The sequence below is a fragment of the Falco naumanni genome, chromosome 17, assembly GCF_017639655.2.
Source record: "Falco naumanni isolate bFalNau1 chromosome 17, bFalNau1.pat, whole genome shotgun sequence".
Lineage (NCBI taxonomy): Eukaryota > Metazoa > Chordata > Aves > Falconiformes > Falconidae > Falco > Falco naumanni.
Window position 1 is genome coordinate 780,362 of NC_054070.1, and position 25,637 is coordinate 805,998.

The 25,637-nt window shown below is 57.7% G+C and overlaps 1 protein-coding gene across 1 annotated transcript; it reads right to left on the reverse strand.

Annotated features, from left to right (window-relative positions):
• Positions 1 to 1,954: 1,954 nt before the first annotated feature.
• Positions 1,955 to 25,078, reverse strand: SLC6A17 (solute carrier family 6 member 17). The gene is made up of 12 exons (XM_040617019.1): positions 24,795 to 25,078; positions 16,715 to 17,122; positions 13,053 to 13,210; positions 12,645 to 12,771; positions 11,772 to 11,953; positions 10,562 to 10,672; positions 9,317 to 9,558; positions 8,446 to 8,638; positions 7,881 to 8,073; positions 7,530 to 7,689; positions 6,809 to 6,971; positions 1,955 to 6,369 (listed from the first exon to the last, which is right to left on the reverse strand). The coding sequence occupies exons 2-12, from the start codon at positions 16,998 to 17,000 to the stop codon at positions 6,001 to 6,003; spliced, it is 2,184 nt and encodes a 727-aa protein (XP_040472953.1). The 5' UTR covers positions 17,001 to 17,122; positions 24,795 to 25,078; the 3' UTR covers positions 1,955 to 6,000.
• Between the last annotated feature and the right edge of the window lie 559 nt (positions 25,079 to 25,637).

Sequence of the window (25,637 nt, forward strand, 5' to 3'; positions counted from 1 at the left end):
GTTCATGACCTGGTGCTGTGCCTCTGTGTCCCTGTCTAGAAGAGTCAGGATAACTGTCTCCGTTTTTCTTTCTGAGATGTTTGGGGAACCACAGTGAGATGTTCCTGTTAGCAGCTCCACCGTGTGTCCATACCCTGGTCCAGAGCTGTTTTGAGATGGGACATCGGAAAACCACCCCTCAATCCCATGGCACCAGCCTTTGCCTCCCACTAGTCTCTGAAGGCTCCCTGCCTCACTGTCACAGGAAATTCAATTTTATTTTTTTTTTTTTTTTCAAAGCATGTATCTAGCTTAAATTTTACATCTGGTCCCATCTCTCTGGATCTTTTTTCTAGTCCCGCAGGGGCCATAATCACCCTTTTCAGTTTGTTTCATCCATCTGTTTTGCAGGGAGCCCCTGGCACCGGGACCTGCATGTTTCTGGCCCCTCCGGACCCGCTCCCAGTCCTCATCGCTCTGCAGGGTGGGTGAAGCCAAACCCTGCCCCCCTCACCCTCCTGGCCAGGGCTTTTCCACGGCAGCAGCTTGCCCAGACACCCCCTACCCCGAGCAGCCACGATCCCAAAGATGCAACAGAGCCACTGCTCAGGGGTTCTGCAGGGTTTGCTTTTGCAGGCGCTGAGGAAAGAGGGATAAAAGCAAATGAGGCCCCTCCACGCTGGGGGTGGCCTGGGGACAAGCTGGCGTGGCAGCAGCCTGCCAGCACCTTGTCCTCATGGTCTGGAGGTGGGGTCATGTCCCCTCCCTGGGTCTGGGGTCCAAGCCTCTCCCCACGTGCAGAGCCACCCAGCGCACCACAGTGGAAGCAGAGGGGCGGGCTGAGGCCGGCCAGCTCAGCACAGCAGTGAGCACCACATGTGGGTACCACAAAGCCCTGGGCATCACCCTGAGCCTGGCTCGATGAGTGCTGCACCTGTAATCCTGCATCCTTCCACCGTGCCACTTCGCTGAGGAGGAGCTGGGAGCATCTTGATCCCTGCTGCCACAGACCGGGCCGTGCTGGGGTCAGCGCTGCCCTATGTGTGCCGTCACCCTGGCTGTCACCCCTGGGGGACGTTTTACCCCCAGAACCAGGTTCTGGAGAGCCTCTGGGCAAAGATAACCCGTGTGTCACCTCCTGCCTCCACCACGAGCAGTGCTGCTCCTCCAGCCCCAATCCTGCACCAACATCTCCAGGTGATGCAGAGATGCTCAGAGAACCTGTCCTGCTCCTACGCGGCTGCCACCACCGTGGGGACAAGCTCAGCTCACAGCCACAGCGGTACCCCGACAGCATCCCTGGTGCTGGCGGATCTCACCTGGTCCCCTCCATTCTGTTTTCTTCCCCCCTTCCTCATGCTCCCTGGGGCTGAATCAGCCCTGGAGAAGCCAAACAAAAGATGGGAGGGAAGGGAAGGGAAGGGGCAGCCCTACTCTCCACCAAGCTAATACCCAGCAGCTGGAGTCAGCTGGGGCTGCTGGAAATCTCTGGTCCTTCCCCAGGAAGGGTGTCGAGACTCCTAGTACTTCCAGTGCCAGCCTCCAGACTCCCAGTACCCCCAGTGCTCAGGATAAGCCACCAGCAACATTAGCAGGGCATTGTGCAGAGGAGTAGACACTACGTCTTACCAGTCTATGCATCCCATAAAGCCAGTGCGTACTGGTTGAACTGGTCCAGGATCGAAGATCACCTCCACGATGCTCCCGAAGCATCTGCGGGGAGTTGTGCCCCGAGCGACCCCCTTGCAGGGGCTGATGCTGGGTGGAGGAAGGGAATCAGAGGATGAGGGGAGACAGGACAGGAGCGGTGGCAGGACAGGTGAGGATGGAGACATCGACGCCCATGGGTGCCGACAGCCCCAGTTCCATAGCTTTAGCTCTCTGTGACCCCCAACCTCAGAGAGACCCCAAAGCCCACCCCAAGAAAGGAAACAGAGGCAGCGAAAAGACTCGGTGAGAAGAGATTTGGTAAGAAGAGACTTTTAATCAGACTCCATTACAGCTGTTACAGGGTTTCTCTCGACTGCCGAGGAGTCCGGCCGGCACGGCACGGCACGCGTGGTAAATACACCGGCTACGAGGGTACATGGGACGAGTTACTACGAGATCTGTGCTTTTACCTGTAGAGGAGGGGGTTGCCAGCATTGTGCTTGCCCACAGGGGAAGTGGCCACATCCTGCTTGCTGCCATGGCTCTGTCTGAGCTGTGCCATGTCCCTCCCCAGCCACCAAGGCCACCCGGCTCTGCTCCCCACTCCCACCAGTGAGACCCAGGCTCAGGGAAGGCTGGGGGACAGAGGGAAGGCAGTGGAAGTTGCTCCAGGGAGGTGCTGGGGTTTAACATGACCTGCCAGGGTCTGGGTGGGTGCCAGGAGGTGAAGCAGGGGCTCTTTCGGAGGGATTGGGGGGAAGGGGCCAAGGGACAACCCCAGGATGGTGCAAATCAGCGGAGCACAGCCGGCTCCAGCCATCCCCTCTGCATTGTACCAGCGTCAAGGGCAGATCCAGCCCCTGCCCACAGCACCAGCAGCAGAGCCCAGGGACTGCACATACCCTCGGACCCACAGAGCCACCGTCACGGGCTGGGCACCCTCCTGCAAAGCTCCTTTCTGCCCTCAGCACCAGCCATCCCCTCTCCAGACCCACTTAACCCCTCCCCAGAGAGGAGACGGGGTTTTGACCCCTCCTGATCTACCCAGCACCTCCCTGTCCCCCAGCCAGGGACCCCATCCTGCCCCCCAGCAGCAGGATCGGGGCTGGGAACCAAGCGGGGAGCTGACGTGGGGGGACAGGAATATTGGCAGCGGTTCCCCCCTCCTTCTCCCACTGCCTGGAGGAAAACTGAAAAGTGCCTGTGCTCACAACTAGCAGCTATTCCCTGTGCCTCTGTGGAGAAAAAAAAAGAGGATAAAAAGTGATTTTTAAGGGCTAAAAGCCACGGGGGATTGGCCTGATCTGCAGCCCGGGACCCCGAGAAGGTGTGTGGAGGGAGAACCTGCCCCAGCGAACGGGAGAAACCCCCAACGCAGGCTCCAAAAGTGACCGAGTACAGCGAGAAGTGGATCCTAAACAAACCGCACCCGCGCACACATCCACGCACGCACAGCCCCACGCACGGCATCTACGGACGAACACGCGCACGCTCACACGGTGACGACACGGATCACTGAAAATTTTAACACGCGCACACACACAGACCCCCAACACCCTGTGCCTAACACCGAGCAAATGCCACGAAGAAATACAGTATCTCCACGGATAAAAATAAAGGCGACGTCCCTCCTCCTCCTCCTCCTCTTTGCTGGATCCCCAGGGCAGCTGGACCCCCTGGGGCTGGGGCAGGGGGGGGATGGACGGCCACCCACCACGCACGAGAAATAAAAAGGTAAAAATATGTCCCAATATACAATGAGAATTGATCTGTACAGCACGGGGGATGAAAATAGGTCACAGGCCACTTTGGAATACGTTTTGTCATTTAACAGCATTTACAGTGACATTTACAGAATAAATATACAATAGAAATAGAGAATCTCTACGTTATTATTCCATCTCCTCGCTCTGTATATATTTTATATATATATAATATAGCTTTTTTTGTTACCTTCTTATTGACTTTGCCTCTTATTGATGCTGCAAGAAGAGGGGAGGAAAGCAAAACGCCTCCCTGGCTGGTTCGGGAATGGTGATGGGAGCGACGGAGGGCCGGATCCTTCCCCCCAGGGCTCGAGGAGCATCACGCCACGGGAGCGGATGGCACTGAGCACTTGGGCCACAGGAGGTGTCCTGCTCCGTTAACTCCATGGGAGCTATGGTGGGAATCCGGCCCCTGGCCTCAGGGGCATCGGGAAGGTGACACTGGGCAACGATTAGGCTCATCCTCTGTTTTGCTGGTCGGGTGGAGGAAATTGGGGACAGAGGGAGAAAGAAGAGATGGGAGGGGACATCTTGGCTAATGATGGGGAAACACCACGGGTTTGTGCTTCTCCCATTCAGAGATGATGCCGTGGGGACATTTCTGCGTCCCTCTGCATGGGCAGGGGAAGGAGAAAGACGGCGCCAGGGATGGTGACAGGGGGACTGCTGGAGGAGGGACAAGAGCACGGCTGATCCTGACCTGGCGCTTCACAGAGCCATCAAAGACTGGGCTGCTTCCATGCCTCCATCTTCCCCCTGGAAAATCGGTTAACGAAGGACCTGAGCTAATCGTCCAGGAAGAGTCTCCAGGTCACCAGCCAAGCCCATGGAGAAGGACTATAAATAAGGGATCACAACCCACAAGAGAAATGTCCTTGTGGGGCACCTCCTGGCCCCAGGGAGGCTAAGAGGAGTCAAGGATGTGGCAAGTGGACCAGGATAATTTCTGCCTTCACCTCCCAGCCACAAGGAGAATCAAGGTGGAAGAAAGCCCATCGACAGGAAAGCGGAGACAAGGGCTCCTGGCCACAAACTTGGCCTTCCGACTGGCTTGAAATACCATCACGCACGATCCAAGCCCAGCAGAACCAAGGATGAAGAGCTCCCTCAGCTTCTGGAGGCCACAGCAACGTGCGGAGAGGGAGAAAGGGCGCAAGCAGGCTGCTGCTACCCTGCCCCATGGGGAAAGGAGGAAGATGCCATGAATACTGGTACCCTTGACAGAAATGCTTGGCTACACGTAGGATTCAGGGAAATGACCTTCATTCCCAGTGGGAGAGACTCGGAGCTGGGAGATGCCAACCTTTTCCTAGCCAGCCTGGGGAGACACAACGTAAGGTCCCATCAGTCTGGTCCCCAGTAACATGGATGGGCACGACAGAGGCTCCTAGGCTCTAACAAGGGCTCACCAGCCTGGATCGAGAGCTCCCTGGCACTGACTCCCCATAACTGCTGCTCAGCAGACCCCAGAGCTGGTTACCCCCATCTGAAGGTCGGGGAGCTCCTGTGGAGTGGTGACAGGAGGCCATGCACACCCCCCTGGCTCGAAGCTGAGAAATGAGGACGCACGTCCAGAGATGCTCACTGTCCAGCTCACCTCAGCTGGTGGGTGCAAGGGGGGTAAGCCAGGGGGTGGTTTCCTGAGAGCTAAACCAGGACTGTGGAAGGACTCGATGCCCCACAGCTTTGCTTGTCCCTCTGGGACATCTAAAGAGAGTGGCAAGAGGAGACGATCACTATGCCAGGGATTTTGGTTCAGCAGAGCATCCCGTGTGTCACGAGTCCTGACCCCCATCACAGTAGCCCTACCCAGATCCCACACACGCTCACACATCCAAACCACACTCGCTTCAGAGGTCCTTCTGCCACTCAGCACGACAGCTGCCCAGCCACGGGGCATGCCGACCACCTCATCCCACAGACGTGGCAACTCCGTGTCTCAGAGCAACCCACAGACGCCGTCCCCACACCGGTGGTAACGACACCAAGGAGCCAGCATCCACCGTCTCGCACGTCGCAGCATCTCAGCCAGCCCCGCGCTGCTCCCTGCCAACCCTGGCCAAAACTTGGGGGTTGTCCGGGTGTGTCCACAGCTATAAAAACCTACAGGAGATACAACAACAACAACGATGGTGACAACAACAGCACCCTTTTGTGCTATGAACATCGATGGTTAATTGTGCTCGTTGGAATAAGGCCATGACTCCTCCCGGCTAAAGGACAACAAACTGGGAGGGAAGAGCACTGGGATGCCAGGTCCTTTTTCCAACCATCAGCTGCTTAGAAAAGAGAGATTCTTTGCTTCAGATTCGAGCTGCGTGAGAACAGCTCTTGGAAAAATATTGCAGCTTCTCTTGTTCCTCCTCCATTCCCCGAAGTCAAGCCCGGGGGATCCTGCCCTCCAGCCGAGGGTTGTCGGAGGAGTCCTGCCCCTCCCGCAATCCCTTCTTCCCGATGTCACCTTAGAAATGGCTGCTTTTGGTTACGATTTTAAGAGGGGTTTCTTCTTCGTCTTCCTTATTAATTAATTTTCCTGTTGCCTGGACAGCCAGGATCCACTCCCCCGTGACCTCCTCTCCCGGTGGGGGTGGTTGGCAGGCAACCATCACAGTTCGGATTCAGGGGTACTGGCCAGTAGGTACCCGCTCCCGTACCGTCCGTTGGGGGCACTGCTCATTTCCATGGGGGAATTGCTGCCAGGACCCAGGTAGGAACGGTGCGTGGGCATGGGGGATGGGGTCTCGCTGGGCACTTTGCTCAGGATGAAGCGGGTCTCGTCGTTATCTTCCAGATTGGAGATGTCCTTCATCATCCGGCCCTTCTTGTAGGTGACCGAGAGGGCGTTAGAGCCATCCGACACGAGGTGGAACTGCCGGAGGATGAAGACCAGAGGCAGAGGGAGGGATGCCAGGATGATGAGCGAGATGAGGATAGCCATGGCCCAGGTTGGGTAGAAAAGAAACTTCTCTGCAGCCTGGAAGAGACAGATATTAGCATCAAGGGGCTGTTACAGCAAGGGTGATGCACACCAGGTACAACATCTCCGTGGCCAGACAGAGTACAGGTACATCTCCAGCCAGGAGCAGCTCCTCAGGGTCACCACATGAAGCTATCAGAGGGTGGGTTCAAATCAAGGAAAAGGACATGGTCCTTCACACAGCGCGTAGCTGTGGAAGCAAACCAAAATCCAAGCTCAAACTTGTGGTCAGACCCAGCTGGAGACTTCTGGGCAGCGCAGACAAACCTGGCTCCTTGTAGAGGATAAACAGCCACAGGCAAGGTGTCTCCCAGCAGGAGCAGGGAGGAGAAGCAAGAAGAGCTGTGAAGAGCAGGGTGGTCTGCAGCTCTTAGCTCTGCCCCTGCTCACCCCGGACCTGGGCTGGAGGTGGCTGTGGGGGGGGAGCTGTGCTCACCTCCTCTCTGATCCATGCGCTGTAGCCCGGCGGGCTGACCCCCAGCTGGATGATGCTGGCAGTCATGAGCACGGCCATGCAGATGGGAGAGACATACTTCCAGGTGTAGTAGTAGAACTGATAGGGCCGGAAACCCAACATTTCCGTCAGCTCCTGCATGAACCTGCCGAGAAGAAGAGATGGAACCACGCCGTTCCCCACCTTCAAGTGAGAAGCTCCCTCCCAGGAACCCCCGTTGTAAATTATGCTCAAGGTAGAGCCTGAAGAAGAACCCAGCTCATCCAGGTGAGCATGTCAGGGTCCCTCAAGCCTGTAGGAGGGAACCTCCTAAGGAAAAGGACATTTGAGCATTAGCCACAGCCTCCTTTGCTCTGGCCAACCTATGAGCAACAGAAGCAGGCACTGCGGGGAACAAGGTCACCTTCCAGAAGGACCTCAAACCTCAGACAAAAGGGTCATCACAAGCAACAGAGCATCACAACCAACAGTAGATACCCCCGGGAAGGACCTGCTCCTGAGGCTGGGTTACACCTAGGGCAGGGCCAGAGGATCAAGGTGAACTGAGTTCCTGCCTCTATAAGGCAGCTGCCCCTGGGGCATTCACTCCATCGGAGTTGGCCTCTTGGGGAAAAAGTCATATGGAAAAGAGCTGGAAGGAGGTTGGGGTTTTTAGCCAGGAGTTATGGCGCAGTTATTCTTTTTGTTGTACTAAACGTCTTACTTTTTGGTGCCGTAAATCCAGGCCACGGCGATGTTCTCCAGGATGACCACCACCGTGAGCGGCAGCGTGGCTGAATAATCGTCAAACATGGTGACAAAGTAATTCCCAGAGCGCTGCACAAAGATCAGTCCCACTACGAAGGCGAAGATGCAGCAACCAACTGTGGGGAGCAAACAGGCATGGTCAGCAGAGCACCCCAAGGGGAACCAAGGTCTCCACCATGAGGTCCGTTCCCTGCACCAGCAGGGCCCAGTATGCATCCATTATGTCCACACTCTTCTGGGGTGACTCCCCAGGGCAATGGCGACCCTCTACCCCTTCCCCAGGAGGTGGCAGGAGAAAAGACCTCACCTGTGAACACTTCCTTCCGCACCTTGAAGGTGTCGATGATGGGCGTAGTGATGCCTGACATGGTCCCGATCATGCTGCCCAACCCCAGGTTTATCAGCATCAGGAAGAACATGACGGACCAAAACGGTGAGGCTGGGAAGTGGGTCATGGCTTCCGTGAAAGCAATGAAGGCCAGACCAGTTCCTTGCACGGACTGTTCAGGGGGAGAGAGCACCAAAAGATGAGAAAAAAACATGTCAGGGACACAGCCTGCAAGCCCCTGCATGCCTCAGGTGTCTCTCACTGAACCCCTCTTCAAGGAAAGAAAACTCCAGGCTGGGATACCAGCCTGGAAGCAGTGATGACCCCACTAGACTTGCTATGGGCAAACCTTTCCCCCACCCCAGGAAGGACCACTGTGTGCTGAGGAAGACCACAGCAACAGGGAACCCTCGTCCTTGGAGAGTCTCTAAAAACAGTTTTTCCAGATCCATGTGCCAGGAGTGATGCAAGTAGAGCGGCTCCTACCAGGGGGAGGCAACGGGATAGGTGACCTCCTGGTCCTACCAGGAGTGCCACCAGGTACCTTGTTGAGTTCGTCCTCCAAGAGGCAAGCATCCAAGCCCAGTTCTTTGAAGTGCCCCTCTTTCACGGTCATGATCACCCTGTACATCTCATTGTAGTCTTTGGCGGTGAGGTGGGAGAAGTTCACGTGGGGCGGGATGAGGTCGTGGCTCAGCACGTTGGTGTTCAGGTAGCCTAAGATCTTCTCAGCGTTCCTAAGGGAGAGCAGAACCTGGTTACCCAGAAGTGTCCCCTTCCTCCCGGGGGGAAGGACAGGGTCTGACCGTGCAAGCCCTTTGCACCAGGCAGCATGAACCTCCCTGGGTTGCGTTACCCAGGTCTCAGCCCGAGGACCTCTTCGCATCTTCCCAAGGCCACAGACAGAGAACGCAGACGGGGTCCCACCAGTGAACGGGCTCTTTACACGTCCATCCCAGGTTTATCTCCTGCTCCGGGACTCCACACTGCATAGCCCGGACTTTTATGGATGCAACTCACTGCCTAAAGGTCACACCAGGTGCCCAAATCCACCCTCCCGCAGCTGCTTCTGGGGTACAGCACAGCAGCTCCCCTAACCCTGCAGGCAACTGGACCGTGACGAGTGGCAACTGGGGGATCCCAGGTGAGGTGACCAGGCATGTTGGGTTCACCTCAATTTACAGACTAAGAGCCCATCTTAGGGCTGGATTTTAGCTTGGAGGAGCTAATCCCCAACTCCCTCGGCTACAATGGGACATGGCTGGAGATCCCAGGTCTTGACCATCAGCAACCTGGGTCCACCAGAACACAGCATCACCCAGCTGCAGAGCACTGACTCTACTGCCTCCAGACCCACCACAACCAGCAGCAGCAAAGACCCACCCACCCCAACGAGAGAAAAAAGCAAATCTTACTCCACCACACATTTCTCATTCATGATATTGGCCTTGAAACCCAGCACAGCAAACACAACCAGGGTGGCCAGGACAGATGTGAAGAAATTGATGAAGGAGACAAGCGTGGCATCGAAGTGGCAGTTGTTGTCCTGCTTGTTGTAGCTGGAGAAGGCGATGACTCCCCCAAAGCCCAGGCCCAAGGCGAAAAAAACCTGCGTAGCTGCCTCCCGCCACACCTGGGGGTCCAGCATCTTGTCCAGCTTGGAAGGAAGACATAAGAAGAAGTTAGGGGGTTTGGTGGTCCCACAACTCGTTCCAGTGGTGCCAGAAGCAAATTAGAAGGCTGCTGTGCCAACAGCCTGGGCTGGTTTTGCAACAGACATGGGGATGCTTTGACCCACCATGATCAGGTCTTGCATCACCCAGCACTGGTAGGTCCTTAGTGTCTTCCCACAGATGGGGAAACTGAGGCAGAGAAAGGTAGATGAAGGTTTTACCTGACTCCGTCTGCCCCAGAGCCCAAGCTGGGTGCCCAGTCTCCCAGTGCAAAGCCCTACAGCTTCCCAGTGGACCACCCCAGCTGCCCTGGAGAGCTGACGTCCCCGTCCCTCCACCCAAGGGAGCCACATGCCACCCAACAATGGGGTCTCCATCCTCCCCTGGCCATCTGCTGCCTCCAGAGCGTCTGGAGCTCTGGAAATCAAATGTCTTGGCCAGCGGGTTTGTTCAGCCTCCCATTCCCCCCCACCACATCCCCCCCACCCCACCCCGCCAGCCAGAGCTGCAGGCTGGAGGCCTCCGAGCATCATTCATCAAGAAATCATAATTAATATCTTCTAAAAGCCTCACCAGCTAAGCTGACTCATCTATATTCTGCTTAATGAATTAATTAGCTTGTTAATTAATGGATGCATACCACCAGCGGAGGTTTTGCTGCCAGCCAGCATCTTCCCATGAAGTCTTTAAATATATCGCCTTGGGCACCCCCACCCCACCACCCTGGGCACCTAAAGGTGACGGGAGTGATACTAAGGCTCCAAGCAGCTCCAGGGCGGTGAGTCTGCGAGGCTCTTGGCTGTCCTGGCCACGTTTAGGGTGCTGCCAGCACATCCTGATGATGTATCAGGATCTCCGAGGTGGTTTGGGGTTGGTACTCGGGTGGTTTTTTGGGGTGGGGAGCATGCGGAAAAACAGGGTGCGACCAGCCGGGAGGAGAAGCTGCTTACGAGTCTGGTTAGGAGAACCTGCTCAGGGGGCTCTCACCTTGGGTGTGAACATGTGCATGATCCCATCCACCGCCCCACGCAGCAGAAGTCCCCGCACCAAGAAGCAAACCAGCACCACGTAGGGGAAGAGCGAGCTGAAGTACATCACCTAGGGGAAGAGGGATGCAGTGTGGGCACGGGCTCGTTTTACTGCCTGCTGAGCTCAGCCACCTCCCCATCCAACCCAGGGACAGCACAACAGGGGTGAGGAGGGGGTGTCACACCCCCAGATGAGGTCTGCTCCTCGGGCAGCACAGGGCTGAGCTGCGGGGCGCCTCGGTGCGGGATGTAACAAGCGTTGATGCTCAGGTGGGTGCGCGAAGTGCTTGGGCACACTTAAGAGAGAAAATCTGTTGGGGCTGCTGAACAGGAAGATGCTGCTGTTGGCTCCCAAAATCCCTGAAACAAACTGGTGGTGCTGGGGGAGCCCGAGGGAAGGACAGCTCTGCACCCCCACACCCCCTCCCATCAGCACTGCCCACAGCCCCAGCTGGCCCCGGCATGGGGCGCGTTCCCAGGGCTGCGATGAGCACCTGGGACCTCATCCTGCCTGGGGGAGACCCGCTGCGTGGTCCTGTGCCTGCAGCTCCCTCCCACCCCGCCGCTCTCAGGGCCGTGGGGCAGGGGTCTCATTGCCCTCTGCTACCTGCTAACACACCAGATTGTCACAGAGCAAGTCTGGAGACAGGGATGCTCAAGTGTCCGGGGAGACCATACCCCTCTGCACCTGACCCCACTGCGGACGCAGCCTGGCTCGAAACCTCAGTGGCCTCTGCACGCGAACGGCATCCCTCTCCCAAAGCTCTCTGTTCCTCCTTGCCCTGCTTCTCCTCTGCAGAGTCCCCGTGCTCATTGTGCAAAGGGGGGGCTCAGCCCTCATCCCTGCATCCTACGAGCATCCATGGAGGTGGCACACATCAGGGGACCGGACCGCTGATGGCCCCTGAACGCAGGGGCTGGGCAGATTTGGTGGCCTGATGTGGCTGAGCCCTGGGCCATGGCTACAGGTGGCAGCTGGACTCAACCCCTTCCCTACACCCTCTTTTGACCTTTTTGAGATGCCCCCAGCTCTGGAGCAGGCATGAGCATCCCAGGGGACACAGCATCCTCCAGCCACCCCAGCTCCGGGCAGGAGAGTGTGGTCCAGGCAGGAGGGTTCTGCCTTGCGGACAGACCCCAGCCAGGCTCAGGTGGCCACCAACACCCACCTTCCCCGAGGACTGGATGCCTTTGATCATAGCCAAGCCAACAAGGCTCCAGGCCACCAGCAGACACAGGGTCATCTTCCAGTTGAGCCCGCCGCTCTCCGAGATGGAGTTGGAAATGTCCAGGGTCTCTCGGTACCAGAAGTAGGTGGTGGCTGAGCTCCTCTCGCATTCGGTCTCCACAACTGCAACCGAGCAGAGGCAGGAGAGCGTGAGGGGCTGGGGGAGAGTCGTTCGCTGCCTCTTAGGGAATGAGCATCAATTAATGTCAAATTCCTGCCAGAGCCAGCCAGGGAAGGCAGGCACCCCCCGTAACTAAAGGACAGGAATTAATGGGGCTCATTTTTAGCAGAAAGAAGAAGAGACAGGACATAAAGCCATCGTCAGGTAAAAATAAGATGTTAAATGCAGGGAGAGACATTTACATTTGCTATAAAACCTCCCAGAGTGTCCCAAGGAGATGCTCCGATGTGATTAAACACCATTAGCACCATCAGCATCTCAGTCAGGCACTGATGGAGCAGCCAGGTGAGCCCTGCCTGGGTCTCACTGCCTTCCTCCACGGCCCCAGGTCAGATCCTGGCCCCAAGCACCGAGGCAGCCTGGAGACCCAAGCTCTGGATCTCCCAGTTGGCATCAAATCCCACCAGTGGGGACAGACACCAAGGGGAAAGCACGGGGGAGATTTGTCCAAGGGAACCATCTCCATACGATCCAGGCAGCTGGACTGGAGGGGACCCAGTGCCCCAGGAGACACCTCAACCTCCGGTGTCCCCAGCCTGATAGCTACAGATGTTGGAGTCCCCAGTGTCCCACAGCCCCCCTTCACTGGGAACTGTCCCCTCGCAGCCCACCGTGCCGGTGGCCCTCCCTTACCGGCCACGGAGCCGTTTTTCACAATGGGACACTCGCTCCAGGGAAGAGGGTACTGGAAGGACTTAAAGAAGTAAAAGATGCTCCAGCCAATGATGACGTTGTAATAGAGACCGACAAAAAAACAGACCTGGGGGGACAGAGGAGGACACGGTATTGTCACAGGGCAGTGACCACGTCCCCAACACACCTCCCACTGGGCAGGGACCTGGGGGTGGGATCAGGGGATGGGCCCATTCCCAAACCAGCCCCAGACCCACAAGTGGAGCTGGAAAAACTCCCTTTGACCTCTCAGACCTCTGCATGGGACCCCTCGAGGTTTGCTTGCAGACCACCCCCAGCTTTGCAGCTTCCAAAGCCATCCCGCACACCCCAGGGTGGGGGTCCGAGGGGACCCATGGGTGCACTCACGAGGCAGCTGGCATAGCCGATGCCTCCCAGGCGGGGGCAGATGTAATTCCAGACGCCGATGCTGCCCCTCCGGATCCGCTGCCCCACTGCCAGCTCCAGGAAGAAGAGGGGGAGCCCGATGATGATGAGCAGGACCAGGTATGGGACCAGGTAGGCACCTGGCAGGGGACAGAAAGCTCATCACAGACCCGTCTCTGCCTGCTCTCATGCAGCCACAGATGGACGGACAGGGATGGACAGGCAGAGCAGAGCTGGGACAGGCGCTGCCTGGTCCACCGGTTCGTTTGCAACAGATCTGGGAGTGCAGATCAGTGCTTGGGAGCAAAGAAGGCAGCAATGGAGAGAAGCAAACACACATGGAAGGAAAGGGTGCAACATCCCCTGCCAGCGTGGGTACATGTGGGATAGATCCCAAGGCACCTAAGGACACCGCGCATCCCTACGGGCACATCGCCCCATGCACAAGGAGACCCTCCGTAAGCCAATCCATGGGGACACGCACATGTTCCCGGCTGTCTCGGACACACAGGCGTGCAGGAGCCCTCCTGTCCACCCGGGTCCTGCCTGCACAGGCGTGTGTGGGCACAGCCAAGCCCCCTGCACCAACACACACCCCCCCACAGACACCCCATGTCCCCAGCAGCAGCATTCACCCCACCACGTGCCACCCGGCACAGAGCAAGGTCCTTCGGTAGAGGTAGAAACAGCTCCAATTAGAAACTCGGTTAATCTCTACCTAATTGAAGAGGCCAGAGAGAAATTAGCAGGTCCTGAAGCATAACCAAATGGCCGTAAAGGATGCGATGACTCACGCTGCAGCGTAAATTACTCCAACCTCCTGCCAGGGGCTGAGGAACAGGCTCGGAAGCGTGTCGCTCATTCCCACAGGGCGGCAGGCGATCCAAAGGCATATGTACACCAGAGCCTGGTTGCGTTGAGCAAATTCCCGGCTGGATTTACACCTCGGTGACAGCCACCACCCCCTGGCCGCAGACAGGACCTGTGGCAGCTGATGCTGCTCCGGGCAGTGGAACCACAAAGCAGCTCAGCCCACAACAGTGTCCCGAGCCAAGCGCCGTGGCAGCAGGGTGGGGATGAATGTGTTAGGAACACAGGTGGGGAGAGAAATGAAGAGGCAGCAGCCCAGCGTGATGAGGAGGATGGAAGGAGAGGCAGAGAGCAGGACAGAGCGTGGTGTAACCCGGGAAGGACCACGAGTCTCTGCAACACCCTCCTGGGCATCCACACTCAGCCCGTGGACAGACGGATGGAGATGAGACAGACGGACAGATTCAGATGCAAATTTGTCCAATATTGGAGAATTTCTTCCTGTGATCTCTGGGAAGACGGGCGCCAGCACGGTGGTGCACCACGGACACGATCCGTGCATCACTGCGCTCGGCAGCACCGGCGGGGAAGCACGGCAGGCAGCGCTGCCAGCCCATGCTGGCTCCTGGCACACCAAGTCCTGGAAATTTGGCTCCAGCCCATCCTCCTACCAGCACGCAGCCGTCCTCCCCCGCAGACACCTGCTTGGGGACCAGGAGAGAAAGCAGCAGCCACCACCCCATCCCGGGGCTGCTCAGCACACCCGGCGGGGTCTGACCATCAGTCCCCAGCTCCCGCATCCATCTGGCACCGGCCTCACAGCCCGGTGGGAACCCCAGCCAGGGGCCGAGAGGGTTAAATATGGTTGGAAGAAAAGGCAGAAATTCAGTGTCTGCCCCACGGGACAGGGGAGATGATGCCACTTGGCCAAAAGAAAAAGTGCAGGAAAGCTCAGCGATCTGCTGCTCAAGGCAGTTCCCAGTTTGTGCCTCAGTTTCCCCACCTGTAAAACAGAGCAATGCTTGGGGCAGCTTGTAAAGCCGTTTTTGAGACCCGCTGCAGGAAGATATTTTGCAACAGCAAGGAGCACCTCAAACCAGCTCCTTGTCCTGGTCCCTGCCTGGCTCCGTGCCCCTGCATCCCACCGCAGGATGGGGCCAAGCTGCCAGGTTCAAACCCAGCACACCCGTCTCCTCTGTTGCAGCAGGTCTCCGGGCTGCTGTACGTTCAGTTCTCTGTCCCCATCCGGCCTTTTGTCTAAAACCACTTGCTTAATGCTCCCCACGGATAGACAGCAAATTCAGCCCTGGGTTTGCTAGGGAATACACCAGGATGAATCCCAGCCTGGGAATACAAGCTGCTCCTCCCGTTACCCAGCACCTGAGGCAGCCGAGGCTAAAGCCCCGCAGACACACAGGACAGTAGAGACCTTGGCATAAGTTGAGAAATTTTCATTCATTGCACTAATTACAGTTAGCTATTGACTGCTGTGCCAGTGGGGAAACTGAGGCACGGCTGGGTTAAGTGCTTACAGAGAAGCAGGACCGTGGATCTCCAGCCTCTGGGTCTGAGCTCGTTCCTAATCTCATTTAATCAGGAAAATCTGCTTGGAAGTCAGAGGCCAGATGCTGAGAGCTGTGTAATGAAACCAGCAGGGACGTATCGATCTATCCCAGCCCCGAATTTACCGGGGCGCTGCCCCCACCCTCCTTCAGGCCAGTGTACAACCCTCCCCGCCACATCCAACGCACACGTGCACCAGCACGTGCAACGCAGCTAACACGGGTGCCCGAGCCCCACAGCGCCCGCGGATACTCGCTGCAACCCCAGACCACGCCGAGACACCCCCCAGGCAGTTTTGCAACGCGCCGTGCAAAGCTGTGCTGCACCGAAACCCAGCCTGGCCTGGACCCAAACTGGGGCGCAGGGAGCTAAGTGTGCCAGCGGCTGGGGAGATGCTGGGATGCAGGAACCGGCCGCAGCGTGCTCCATCCCAGCCCGGAAGGGAACGGGGGTGCGAGCAGCCCCCGGGTGGGAAGTGCTGACTGCACAGGTCTTCCTTTGGGAGAATGACTCATCATGAAGATGACACCAGAGATGTTTTAATTATTGAGAGCGCTGCAGGCTTGCCAGCCCTGGGGCTGGGGGCACGCCAAATGACGCAGTGCCGGGAACAAGGGGAGGGCAAGCGGGAGAGGGGAGAGCTGGGCTGATCCCGGCCGCGTTCAGTGCCTCTCGGCAGCGGCTGCTTCGCATCACGGCAAAGGTCAGGGCTGCGGTGGAGCGGTCTCAAGGGCTGCGTTTGGATTAACGATGAGCACCTAATGATGCCCTCTCATCGCTGTCATGAAGGGTTTCAGGTCTCAGCCTGGCTGGAAGAGACCCGGCCCTCTGGGCTGCTCCTGGAAGCCTAGGGTGGGATGGGAGGACGTGCTGGCTGGGAGGAGGATCTGGGAAGGGACCGGTGCCTACCCAAAGTGGCTTCAGGACCTAGGGAAATGGAGGGAACTCTCTCTTTCTTTCCCCCCACCCCACCCCTAGTTCCCACGTTGCCCCAACAGGAATTGAGGGCTGCAACAAGAAATCCGGGCTCCCAGCCTAGGATTCACGCCGAGTTTGGAGCGGGCAGGTGGACACCCTTTAGGAAGAGGCCATTCCCGCATCGCTGAACTGATGAACGTGCAGCCGTGAGCAGCTCCTGGTGGCCCCTTTCCTCCTTCAGAGCCCCAGTAACCCCCGTCCTGCCCCAGGACCCACACCCTGACATGCCAGGAGGCAGGAATGGGCCATATCCCCCTCCCCAAGGGCTGAGCCCACCCCTGCCCATCCCTCACCTCCTCCGTTCTTCTGGCACAGGTAGGGGAAGCGCCAGACGTTGCCCAGCCCCACGGAGTAGCCGATCTGCGCCAGGATGTACTGCAGCTTGCTGTTCCACGCCGGCCGGTTCTCCGCATCCAGATCCTCATCTCCATCCTTCTGCTTATCCCAGGTCTCCCCCGTCACGTTGAGGACGCTGCGTTTGTAGTCCACGGGCTCTTCGTGGGCCAGCAGGTCGGCCACCGACTCGGTGACATGCTCGCTGCTGTGCTCCCGCTGCGTCACCTTGCTGTTCTTTGGCATCGGGACGGCTCCACGTGGCCCCGGGGGGCGGGATGGCGTGAAGGGAGAAGATAAACGTCCCGCAGGGAATGGCACCTGTGTGAGCTACAGCTCAGGTCTCACCTCCTCTTCATCAGCAGGACCTGGGGGGGGGGGGGGGGGGGAAGGGGTCAACAGAGGGTGAGTGGGTTTTGCCTTACCCCCAGGGTGTCCTGGTGCTGGTGGGACCGGCAGCACAAGGGGGAGAAGGGTCCCCATCACCCCACACCTTGGGGACCTCCCTCTGGACTGGGGGATGTGAAGGGCCCCCTTCTCCATGAAGGACCAGGAGCAACCCCCTGGTTCGGCCTTCACAGAGCATCCTGTAACACACATCCCTCATCACGGACCCACCTTGTCCGGAGAGCACCACACCAGTCACACCAGTTAACACCAGTTTACCCCCACCGCCTCATTCCCAAAACCAACGGCAGCAGATGCCATGGGTGCAGGCGGGGTGATTTTTGGACCCACGGAGGGAGCGTGGGTTCGCCGCCGGCGTGGTGACGAGCGGGTGCGCGTGGTGAGCTGCGTTTGCAAACAGGCAGCTGCACGTTTGCACCGGGGACTCCTCCAGCTGCGGAGCGATGCTGCACAGAGGCATTTCAGGGGGTGCCCACAACCCAGCTGAGCACTGAAGTCCTTGCCCCTGCCTCAAAAAGCTTGGGGGCATCAGGGAAATCCACTCTGCTGGGGATCCCCAAGCCAGGAATGAACCACATCCCTCCTCTTCATACTGGGAGAACTGGGGTCAGACTGGCAGCTCCCACCCCAGCTGGGAAGAAAACACAGAAACCGCAAAAGAAGCCCCATGTCTTGAAAAAATGACTATCCTCAAGGGTCACACTTTCTTTCCCCCCTCCTCCACCCCTACTTTCCAGGGGACAGCAGGCTGGACACTGGCCGCTGGCAGAGCGATGGTGCCGTGCTCTAGGACCTGTCCCACCCCGACCAGGCTGCAGCATCATCTCCCCCTCACCCCGGGGGCTTTCTCATTCAGTCCAAAGCTTGTACAAGACCCAGGTGGCATCTCACAGGTGACGCTGCACAAATAACCCATCAGCACAGGCTCGGGGCAGCCAACCCTCAGCACGGGTGGCTGGTCTTTACCACGATGGATGATGCAGGATGGGCGATGTGGGATGGATCTCCTTGCTGTCCCCTCTGGCGAGCCAAAGGAAAACTCTCCCGTGATTTTCCAGAGCCATCCCCAGCTCTTCTTTCCTTTGGACAAACATCCAGCTCTTTGACCCAATTCAGCCCACAATCCCAAATCTTTTCACAGCAGCAGGTTCAGCCCAATCCCCAACCAGCACCCCGAGGTCCCAACGTGGTGTGGGAGGAAGAAAAGCACCTGCAGCAGGAAACCTCACCCTCATCACCCTCACCTCGGTGGTTTTTCACCCCTGAAGAAAGTTCTCCCTTTGCCAGGCATCGTTCCTATTAGAAAAGCTATTTTCGGCTGTCGGCTGCATCCGTTGCCAGGCAACTGTGTCAGCTCCAAATCTTTCCTGGATCCGGCTCCTCCGGAGAAGCCGTTTGAATTATTCTTTCAAGCCTGGCCCAGCAATGTTTAATTTCCTAACGAGGGCTCATTCACGTAAACCGCTCATGGCTTGATAGAGGCAATTACCGGCACGTGGCTGCCCAGGGCTGGAGCATCCTCAGCCAGGATGGGGACAGGCACAGAGGGTGGGGAAGGGCCTCATCCAGCAGCCAGGAAAGGAAATCATTGGGATTTCCATCGATTTTGGATTAGGCTCTGGATAAATTAGCACAGACCTGGCTGAATCACCCCCAGATTGTTTGCTTCACCCTGTCTGCTCAGCAGCCACTGAAGCTCCTTTGGAGCAAGGGTGACTCAGACCTTCAGGACAGCCCAGCCTTGGGGGATAAATATCTCTTTACATTAGGGAATAGCACCCAGAAGACCTAGGATCTGCTGGCCAAGCCCCCACAGCTCGATGCCCATGGCAAGGGCACACAAACTGCTCTCCTGGGACAGCTCAACCCCTTGGAACAAAGCCTGGGAGGTGCCCAGCCCCGGGGAAGGTGGTGTTGAGCCAGGCCAGTGCGACGGGGTCAGGACAGACCCACAGCATCTCTCTCTGGATCTCTACCTCTCCCCCCTCCTCAGTTTAGGTCCCCCCCAGCGTTATCCTTAGGAGCTGAGAGGCAGCAGGACAGAGGGTCCTTGAGGAACAGGTTTCTTCAAACACCTCCAAGCCTCAGAGGCTCTTGGAGCCTTGGAGGATGCTGAAGACAGCAACTTTCCCACCAATGGGAATCAAAAGGGGTGCCTGGCCACTTTTCTGGGGCTACGGCAAGGGCTCTCTGGGCATGGGGATGAGGTGAGGGTGAAGGAGCAGAGGTACAAGTCTTCCTCCCCGTGGGAGATGCACCCAAATTGCACTAGAGCAGGAGAAACCCAAGGCAGAGGTCCAAATCTTGGTCCCGGCATGGCTCTGTCCCTGTGTCCCCATGGCTTGCCTGCGGGAGGTCCTGCTGTCTCCCTGATGGCTCAGCCCCAGCCTGGAGGTGGTGGTGATGCCCAGAGGAGATCCAGGTCTAAAGGAGAGAGGACCATTCCCGACAGCAATGTCCTGAGCGTACTCAACCATTGCTGTCCACATCCCTGCTGGTACCGTGGGATGAAACCAGCCAGAACCAGCACAAAGCCACCAACCCACAGGGCACAGGGACCCAATCCAGGGAACAATCCAGGGACCAGTGAGGCCAGCGGGGCTCTTCCTATCAACTTTCCCAGCATTTTGCATCAGCCCCAAGGCCCACACCCCTCAAATTGGAAAGCGCAGTCCAAATCCATCTGAGAAAAGTATTCCCACTCATTTCTTTGATTGAAAAGGCAATTTAATCAAAAATTCATCTGCCAAAAATAATAACCACCCTGTGAGAAAGACGAGGCAGATCAGCTGACAACCAGGAGCTTTCCGGGCTGGAAAGAGATAGAAAACCCTTGTCACTGACAGATGGAGATTCAGCTTGTTTACTTAGCCCTCATGGCCTTAATTTTCTTAAATGTGCATTTTTTTTCTTTCCCTTTAGAAGACAGATTAGGGTCTTTCAGAGCCCACGGCTTGTAATAACCTCCCTTGCACCACCAGACCAGGGGTGCCTTTGCACCAGCCACCTCGCCCGTGTAAAACCAGTGTTGATGCCACCCACATCGGTGCCTGGAGAGGGACCACAGCTTTTCCCACAGCAGGACCAGGGAAAGGACCAGTCTGTGCTCGGTCGGTGACGGTGTCTCTAGAGACCACTTGAGAGCAGACGCCACCACCCTGCAGGGCATTACAAAGGGAGATGTTGAGGAAAGCATCACTGGGTTGTCCCTGGGAATGACCTACCTCCTACATCTCCCACTGCGCGGTGTCCCTGGGTATCTCCTTGAACGGGATTCCCGCTTTCACGGTCCCCAGTGGGTGCCTTCATGTCTAACCCCGTGCAGGACCTCACCCTCCGTGCAAAGCAACCATCACCCCCCGAGCCCTGCTCCTGCCCCAGACTCGCCAGCTGAGCCTGGGGCTTCTGCCTGCACAAAGCAGCAATCCCCCATCCATGTCCCCCCTGCCCAGGTGACACAGGTGTCACTGACAGTTCAGGAGCCACCACTGCAGCAGGTCAAAGGCACACAGCGATGGTTTGCCCTGGTACAAGCTGGATTCACCCCACTCAGGGAAGGGACGGAGATTAAGAAGCTCCTGCTTTGCTACACCCCGGGGGTTTAACCACTGCCCAGAGGTTCCCATCGATCCCAGTTGGAGACGGAAACACTTACTGGGGAAAAGCTGCTATTTGGGATGAGTGAAGAGCTCCGGGAGCAGAGGGCACTGCATCACCCAGCCCAGCCCTGCCAGCAGCATCACAAATGGTTCAGCGGAGGAGAGATGCTCCAAGCTGCGTGTCCTGGCTTGGCCCGTCCTTGCTTTCTCGGGATGCTGGCTGGGGAGCAATAAAAGCAGGCTGGAAGCATGTCAGCAAGGCTTTCAGCTAGGCCTGGGAGCACAGAGGCAGGCGAGGAGATGGGGATTTACAGCAGCCTCCGGGGAAAACAGCCACCACCAGCAAACATGCTCTGGGTCTAGAGGATGGCCACAGGGGGAGATTTCTCCTTTCCTGTGTCCAAATTCTATACTTATACCCTGTTTGGGTCCATAAAGGGGAAACTGAGGCAGGAAAAAACACAGGCTAAGATTGGGTGAAATCAAAATTAACATCTAAACCATGGAGACTCTCTGCTGGTCCCTCCCTACCCTGCTGCCTCTTCTCCTTCAGCTGCATCCCCGCTGCACTCAGCTTCCAGGCAAATCCCCTCAGCTCCTAAAGGAGAGAGGGAAGATGCTCCTGGTGAAGCATCCAGCTCACAGACCCGGGAAGGTTCAGCTCAGTCCATCAAGGTCACAGGGAAGGGAGGGAAGAGCAAAGGAGCCAGAGGCACAGAGGGATTTCAGGAGGCGGAAGGCCGCTCTCGGGTTCAGGCTGGGAGATCTGAGCATCCATTTGCAGCTCCCCATCCTCCCCAACACGCACGGGGCCAGGGAAACCTTGCACCGGGGCCAGGCTGTTTGGCGCTGATGGGGAAAACGAAGCAGGGAGGGGAAGGGATGGATCCAAGGTCACCCAGGAAGCCAGAGAGCCCGGGAAGGAGAGGCAGAGGGAAGGAGCAAGCATCCCTCTGTACGCTGCAAAGCCAAGCGGAACAGGGAAGAAGCCCTGGATGCACATCCCGGTTTTGAGGCCAAATCACGAGAAAACCAGCCCCAGGCCCCTAGCTGCTGTTCCCCATGGTCAGAAGCGCCTCTGCAACGGGAGAGGGATCGCCTGTGCGGAGCAGGTCCTTTGGGGGGTATCCCACTCTTACAAGCCACAAGGAACCAAGGGCGGGACGCTCCCAGCAGCATCCAAGCTCCGCTTCAAAGCCCCAGGAAGAGATTTTTGCCCAACACAGAAGCCCTGCAGCTCTGACGCCCACCCCCCAGCCCTGCCCCAAGGACCTTCCTCCAGCCTCGGTCATGCAAACCTCCCTTCCACCAGCCAAGGCTGGTCCAGGATGCCTCCATCTTAAATCTATTCAGTGCTGGGGCTTGCTCCTCCCCGTTCATCCTCTCTGGCTGCACAGGGAAGATTTTTTTGCCATCTGGGCTCATTAGGGCTGCTCCCTCTCTCCCCTTCTTTAAACGATCCCTGTTAATTAGCGCCAGGCTCTCACCGCCCTGTGGAGATGACACACAGTGACTCAGTCCCACCAGCCAAGCTGCATCCCGGTGTGCTCCCGCCCTTACACCCACGTGTGGGGAGGCACAAACTTTGGGCAGGGCTGGCGTGAGCAGATGGGAGAGCGCAGGGGTGCCCAAGGACAAGGGCACCCGCAAGAAGCTTTTCTGGAAACCAAGCTCCCGGCACCGGGTTGAGAGCAGCTCGATGGCACACACCGGGCATTTCCCTGCCAGAGGTGCTGGAGATGCTCTGCACCGCATCCTTCCCGTGCAGGCGCTCAGGCCTGCTTGATCATAGACTCACACAAAGGTTTGGGTTGGAAGGGACCTTAAAGACCACCCGATTTCATCCCCCTGCCACGGGTGGGGACACCTTCCACCAGCCCAGGTTGCTCCAAGCCCCGTCTAACCTGGCCTTGAACATCGAGGGATGGGGCATCCACAGCTTCTCTGGGCTGCCTGTGCCTCACCACCCTCACAATAAAGAATTTCTTCCTAATATCTAATCTGAATCTCCCCTCTTCCATCTCAAAGCCATTCCCCTTGTCCCATCACTACATGCCCTTGTAAAAAGTCCCTCCCCAGCTTCCCTGTCGGCCCTGTTACGTACTGGAAGGCTGCATCATGACACAGGAGCAGTTCACGTTTGCTGATGAATCAGAGCTGCCTCCGCTTCTGTCTTACACCTACCTAAGTGGCTTTCGCCAGCAAAAGCGCCCAGATGTTATAAATAACCCCCAGCCCCTACAAAGGCAAGCAGAGGTGGGGCTACCCCAGCCACCCGCTCCACCCCAAAGGTGGGGGCATCTCCCACTGCCCCCAGTTCAGGGGGTTTTACCCTCCCCGTGGCAGGCTGTGACGTTACACCAAGCCTTTTCTTCAATAGGTGCCAAGAAACCTGCGGAAAGGGCAGTTTTGCGGCTGGGTCATGAGACAGACACAACAGCGCCGGAGGAAGGGAAGACTTGGCGCTTGGGTTTGTCACGAAGCGTACGAGCCCGTTGATTCATCGAATTTAGTCTCCTTTCATGTCTCATTTAGTATCATGAAAACATACATCAGCTGCAGTAGCGTGACACCGTATCAAAGCCAACCATCATATGATTCCTTCAGGGCTCCGCTTGATTCACCAGATGATCTTTTTCCAGTTAGATCTCCGCGATCCTTAACTCACCCCCTCCGGCTGAAGGTTAGCAACTGAACCCAAAGCCAGCCCAGGTTCATCCTAAAAGGCAGCAAAGGGGCAGCACCCAAATCCCCCTGCAAGCTCTGCTTTTCCCTATTGTCATTCACGAAGCTGCTGCTACGTTTGTCAACAAACGAGTCCAAACACAACCCAGGAGAGGGTAAAAGCAGAGCTTCTCCTCCCGAGGCAATGGTTTAGTCTGGATACACACAGGTCAGCATCTGATCCAGGGTAAATTTGGTCCTCGTGACTCTGGCTCTAGTGTAAGCCCAGATTCCCAGCTCTGTGCAAGCCTGAAGTAGCAGGGGAGTCACTCCGGATTTAAACCAATCCCTTTTATTCCTAAAAGCAGAGCTGGCTCCAATTGATCCCGGAGGACAGCTCAAGACCCGCATTTTATTTCCCTTCCAGGCAGCTGATTCGCAGTCAAACCGCCATCCAGGTTCCTTGACCTAGTCCCGACACCTCTAGAGAGACATTCACAAGGAACTCTATGCCCTGCCGAGAATAGCTCAGGCATTTCGGGTTTTTTCCTACCAAAACCAGAAATAGTTGCATCAGCTCCTGACGGATACAAACCTCAGGTGCCTCAGACACAAGGCAGCCGAAAAGCCAAAGGATTTCACCTTCTGGGTCCTTCACCAAGAGCTAGGACCAGATTTCTCAGCCGGTCTAAGCCCCACGTCCCTGGAGCGATGCAAATCGGCGCTTGGCCGAGCCGCCACCCTGAAACATGCACCTTTGGGCGCATCTCACCATGCAATAAATGCACAGCACGGAATGAGGACTCCCCACACCCAGTATCGGGAATCGCACAAAACCAGGACCCCAATCCCCATTTTTCTGCCTCCAGCCCAGCCATCCGCGTTCAGGGAACACCATAAAAATCAAAGATGGGAAAACAAACCCCCAACACTTCAGGGGCCGGGAGTGAAACACCTCTCGCAGCCGCACGCTTGCTCCCTTCCCAATGTTATTGTCAAGGTCAACCTGGAAGCTGCATTTCTGCCCATCCTCAGAGGGGATGAGCCCACCACCACCCCCAGCCCCACAGCCGCTGCCACCCCCCCGGCGGCTCCCCCCAGCCTCTACGGGGTAACCGAGGCCATTTGCTGTCCCTGGATGTCCGTGTCCCGTGTCCCCCCCCCCCCCCCAAGCCCTCGATGCCACCACCCTTAGGGCCACGCCTGGTGCCTCCAGGCTTAGGTGTGCCCCCCAGCAGCCCCCCCAGCCTGGCCCTGAGCACCTGCCCCCGACAGCAGCGCTGGGGAGGGGGCGAACAAGGCGGGGGGACCCCCGGCAGCGGGACCCCGGGGGGGTGGGGGAGGGGGGGACCGGAGGGCGCAGCCTTACCTGGGCGCGGCGGCTGCCCGGAGGGGTGGAACCGACCCGGTCCCAGTGGAAACCGACCCGGTGCCGGTGGAAACGGAGCAAATTCCCGGCAGACAGTGACCAGGTTCGGCCGCCCCGGGGTGGGAGGGGGCTGAGCCCGGGCGGCGGCGGGGCCGGTGCGTGGTTCCCGGTGCTGGAGGGACCCGGGCAGCCGCCGGTAACGCGGGAGCCGCCTCTGCTGCCTGCGCCCCCCGCGGCGGACAGGCGGGGAGGTACCGGTAGCTCCGAGCCCGGTGGCCGCTCGTTTCCCCCCCCCCCGCCCCCCGCCGCCACGGCGGATGCGCGCTGGGCTCGGCACCGCCGCCCGGGGGAGGCGGCTCCCTCGGCTCGGGAAAAAAATACAAAAATAAAGCAAAGCAATAAAAAAAAAAATTAATTAATAAATAATAAGGGGCACGCAGCCCCTGACGCAGGCTTGAGTCACCAGGGCTGCACGTCAAAGCTGGGGTGCCGGGTTGCACACACCAGCCCCCCCCTCCTAGATCTCCAAGGGGAACTCTTGTATTTAAAATAAAAAATAGCAGCGAGTGCGGGCAGGGGAGGGGGGTCAGCTTTGCCCACCCTGGTGCTGCTGGGAAAAGCAAAACTCTTTTTATTATGCTCCCCCCTACCCAAAAAGAGCCGCCCCAGAGGTGCCCCCCTGCCCCTCCGCTGCAGCTCTGCCCTGGGGAGTGCTTTGGGGGGGGGGTATCTGGTCACCCCTTTCCCCCAAGGATCAGTTATATCAGAGATATATATAATATATCAGATCTATTAGAGGGGTCGCTTTGTCTCAGCCCCCACCCAGGGACAGGAGGGGCTGCC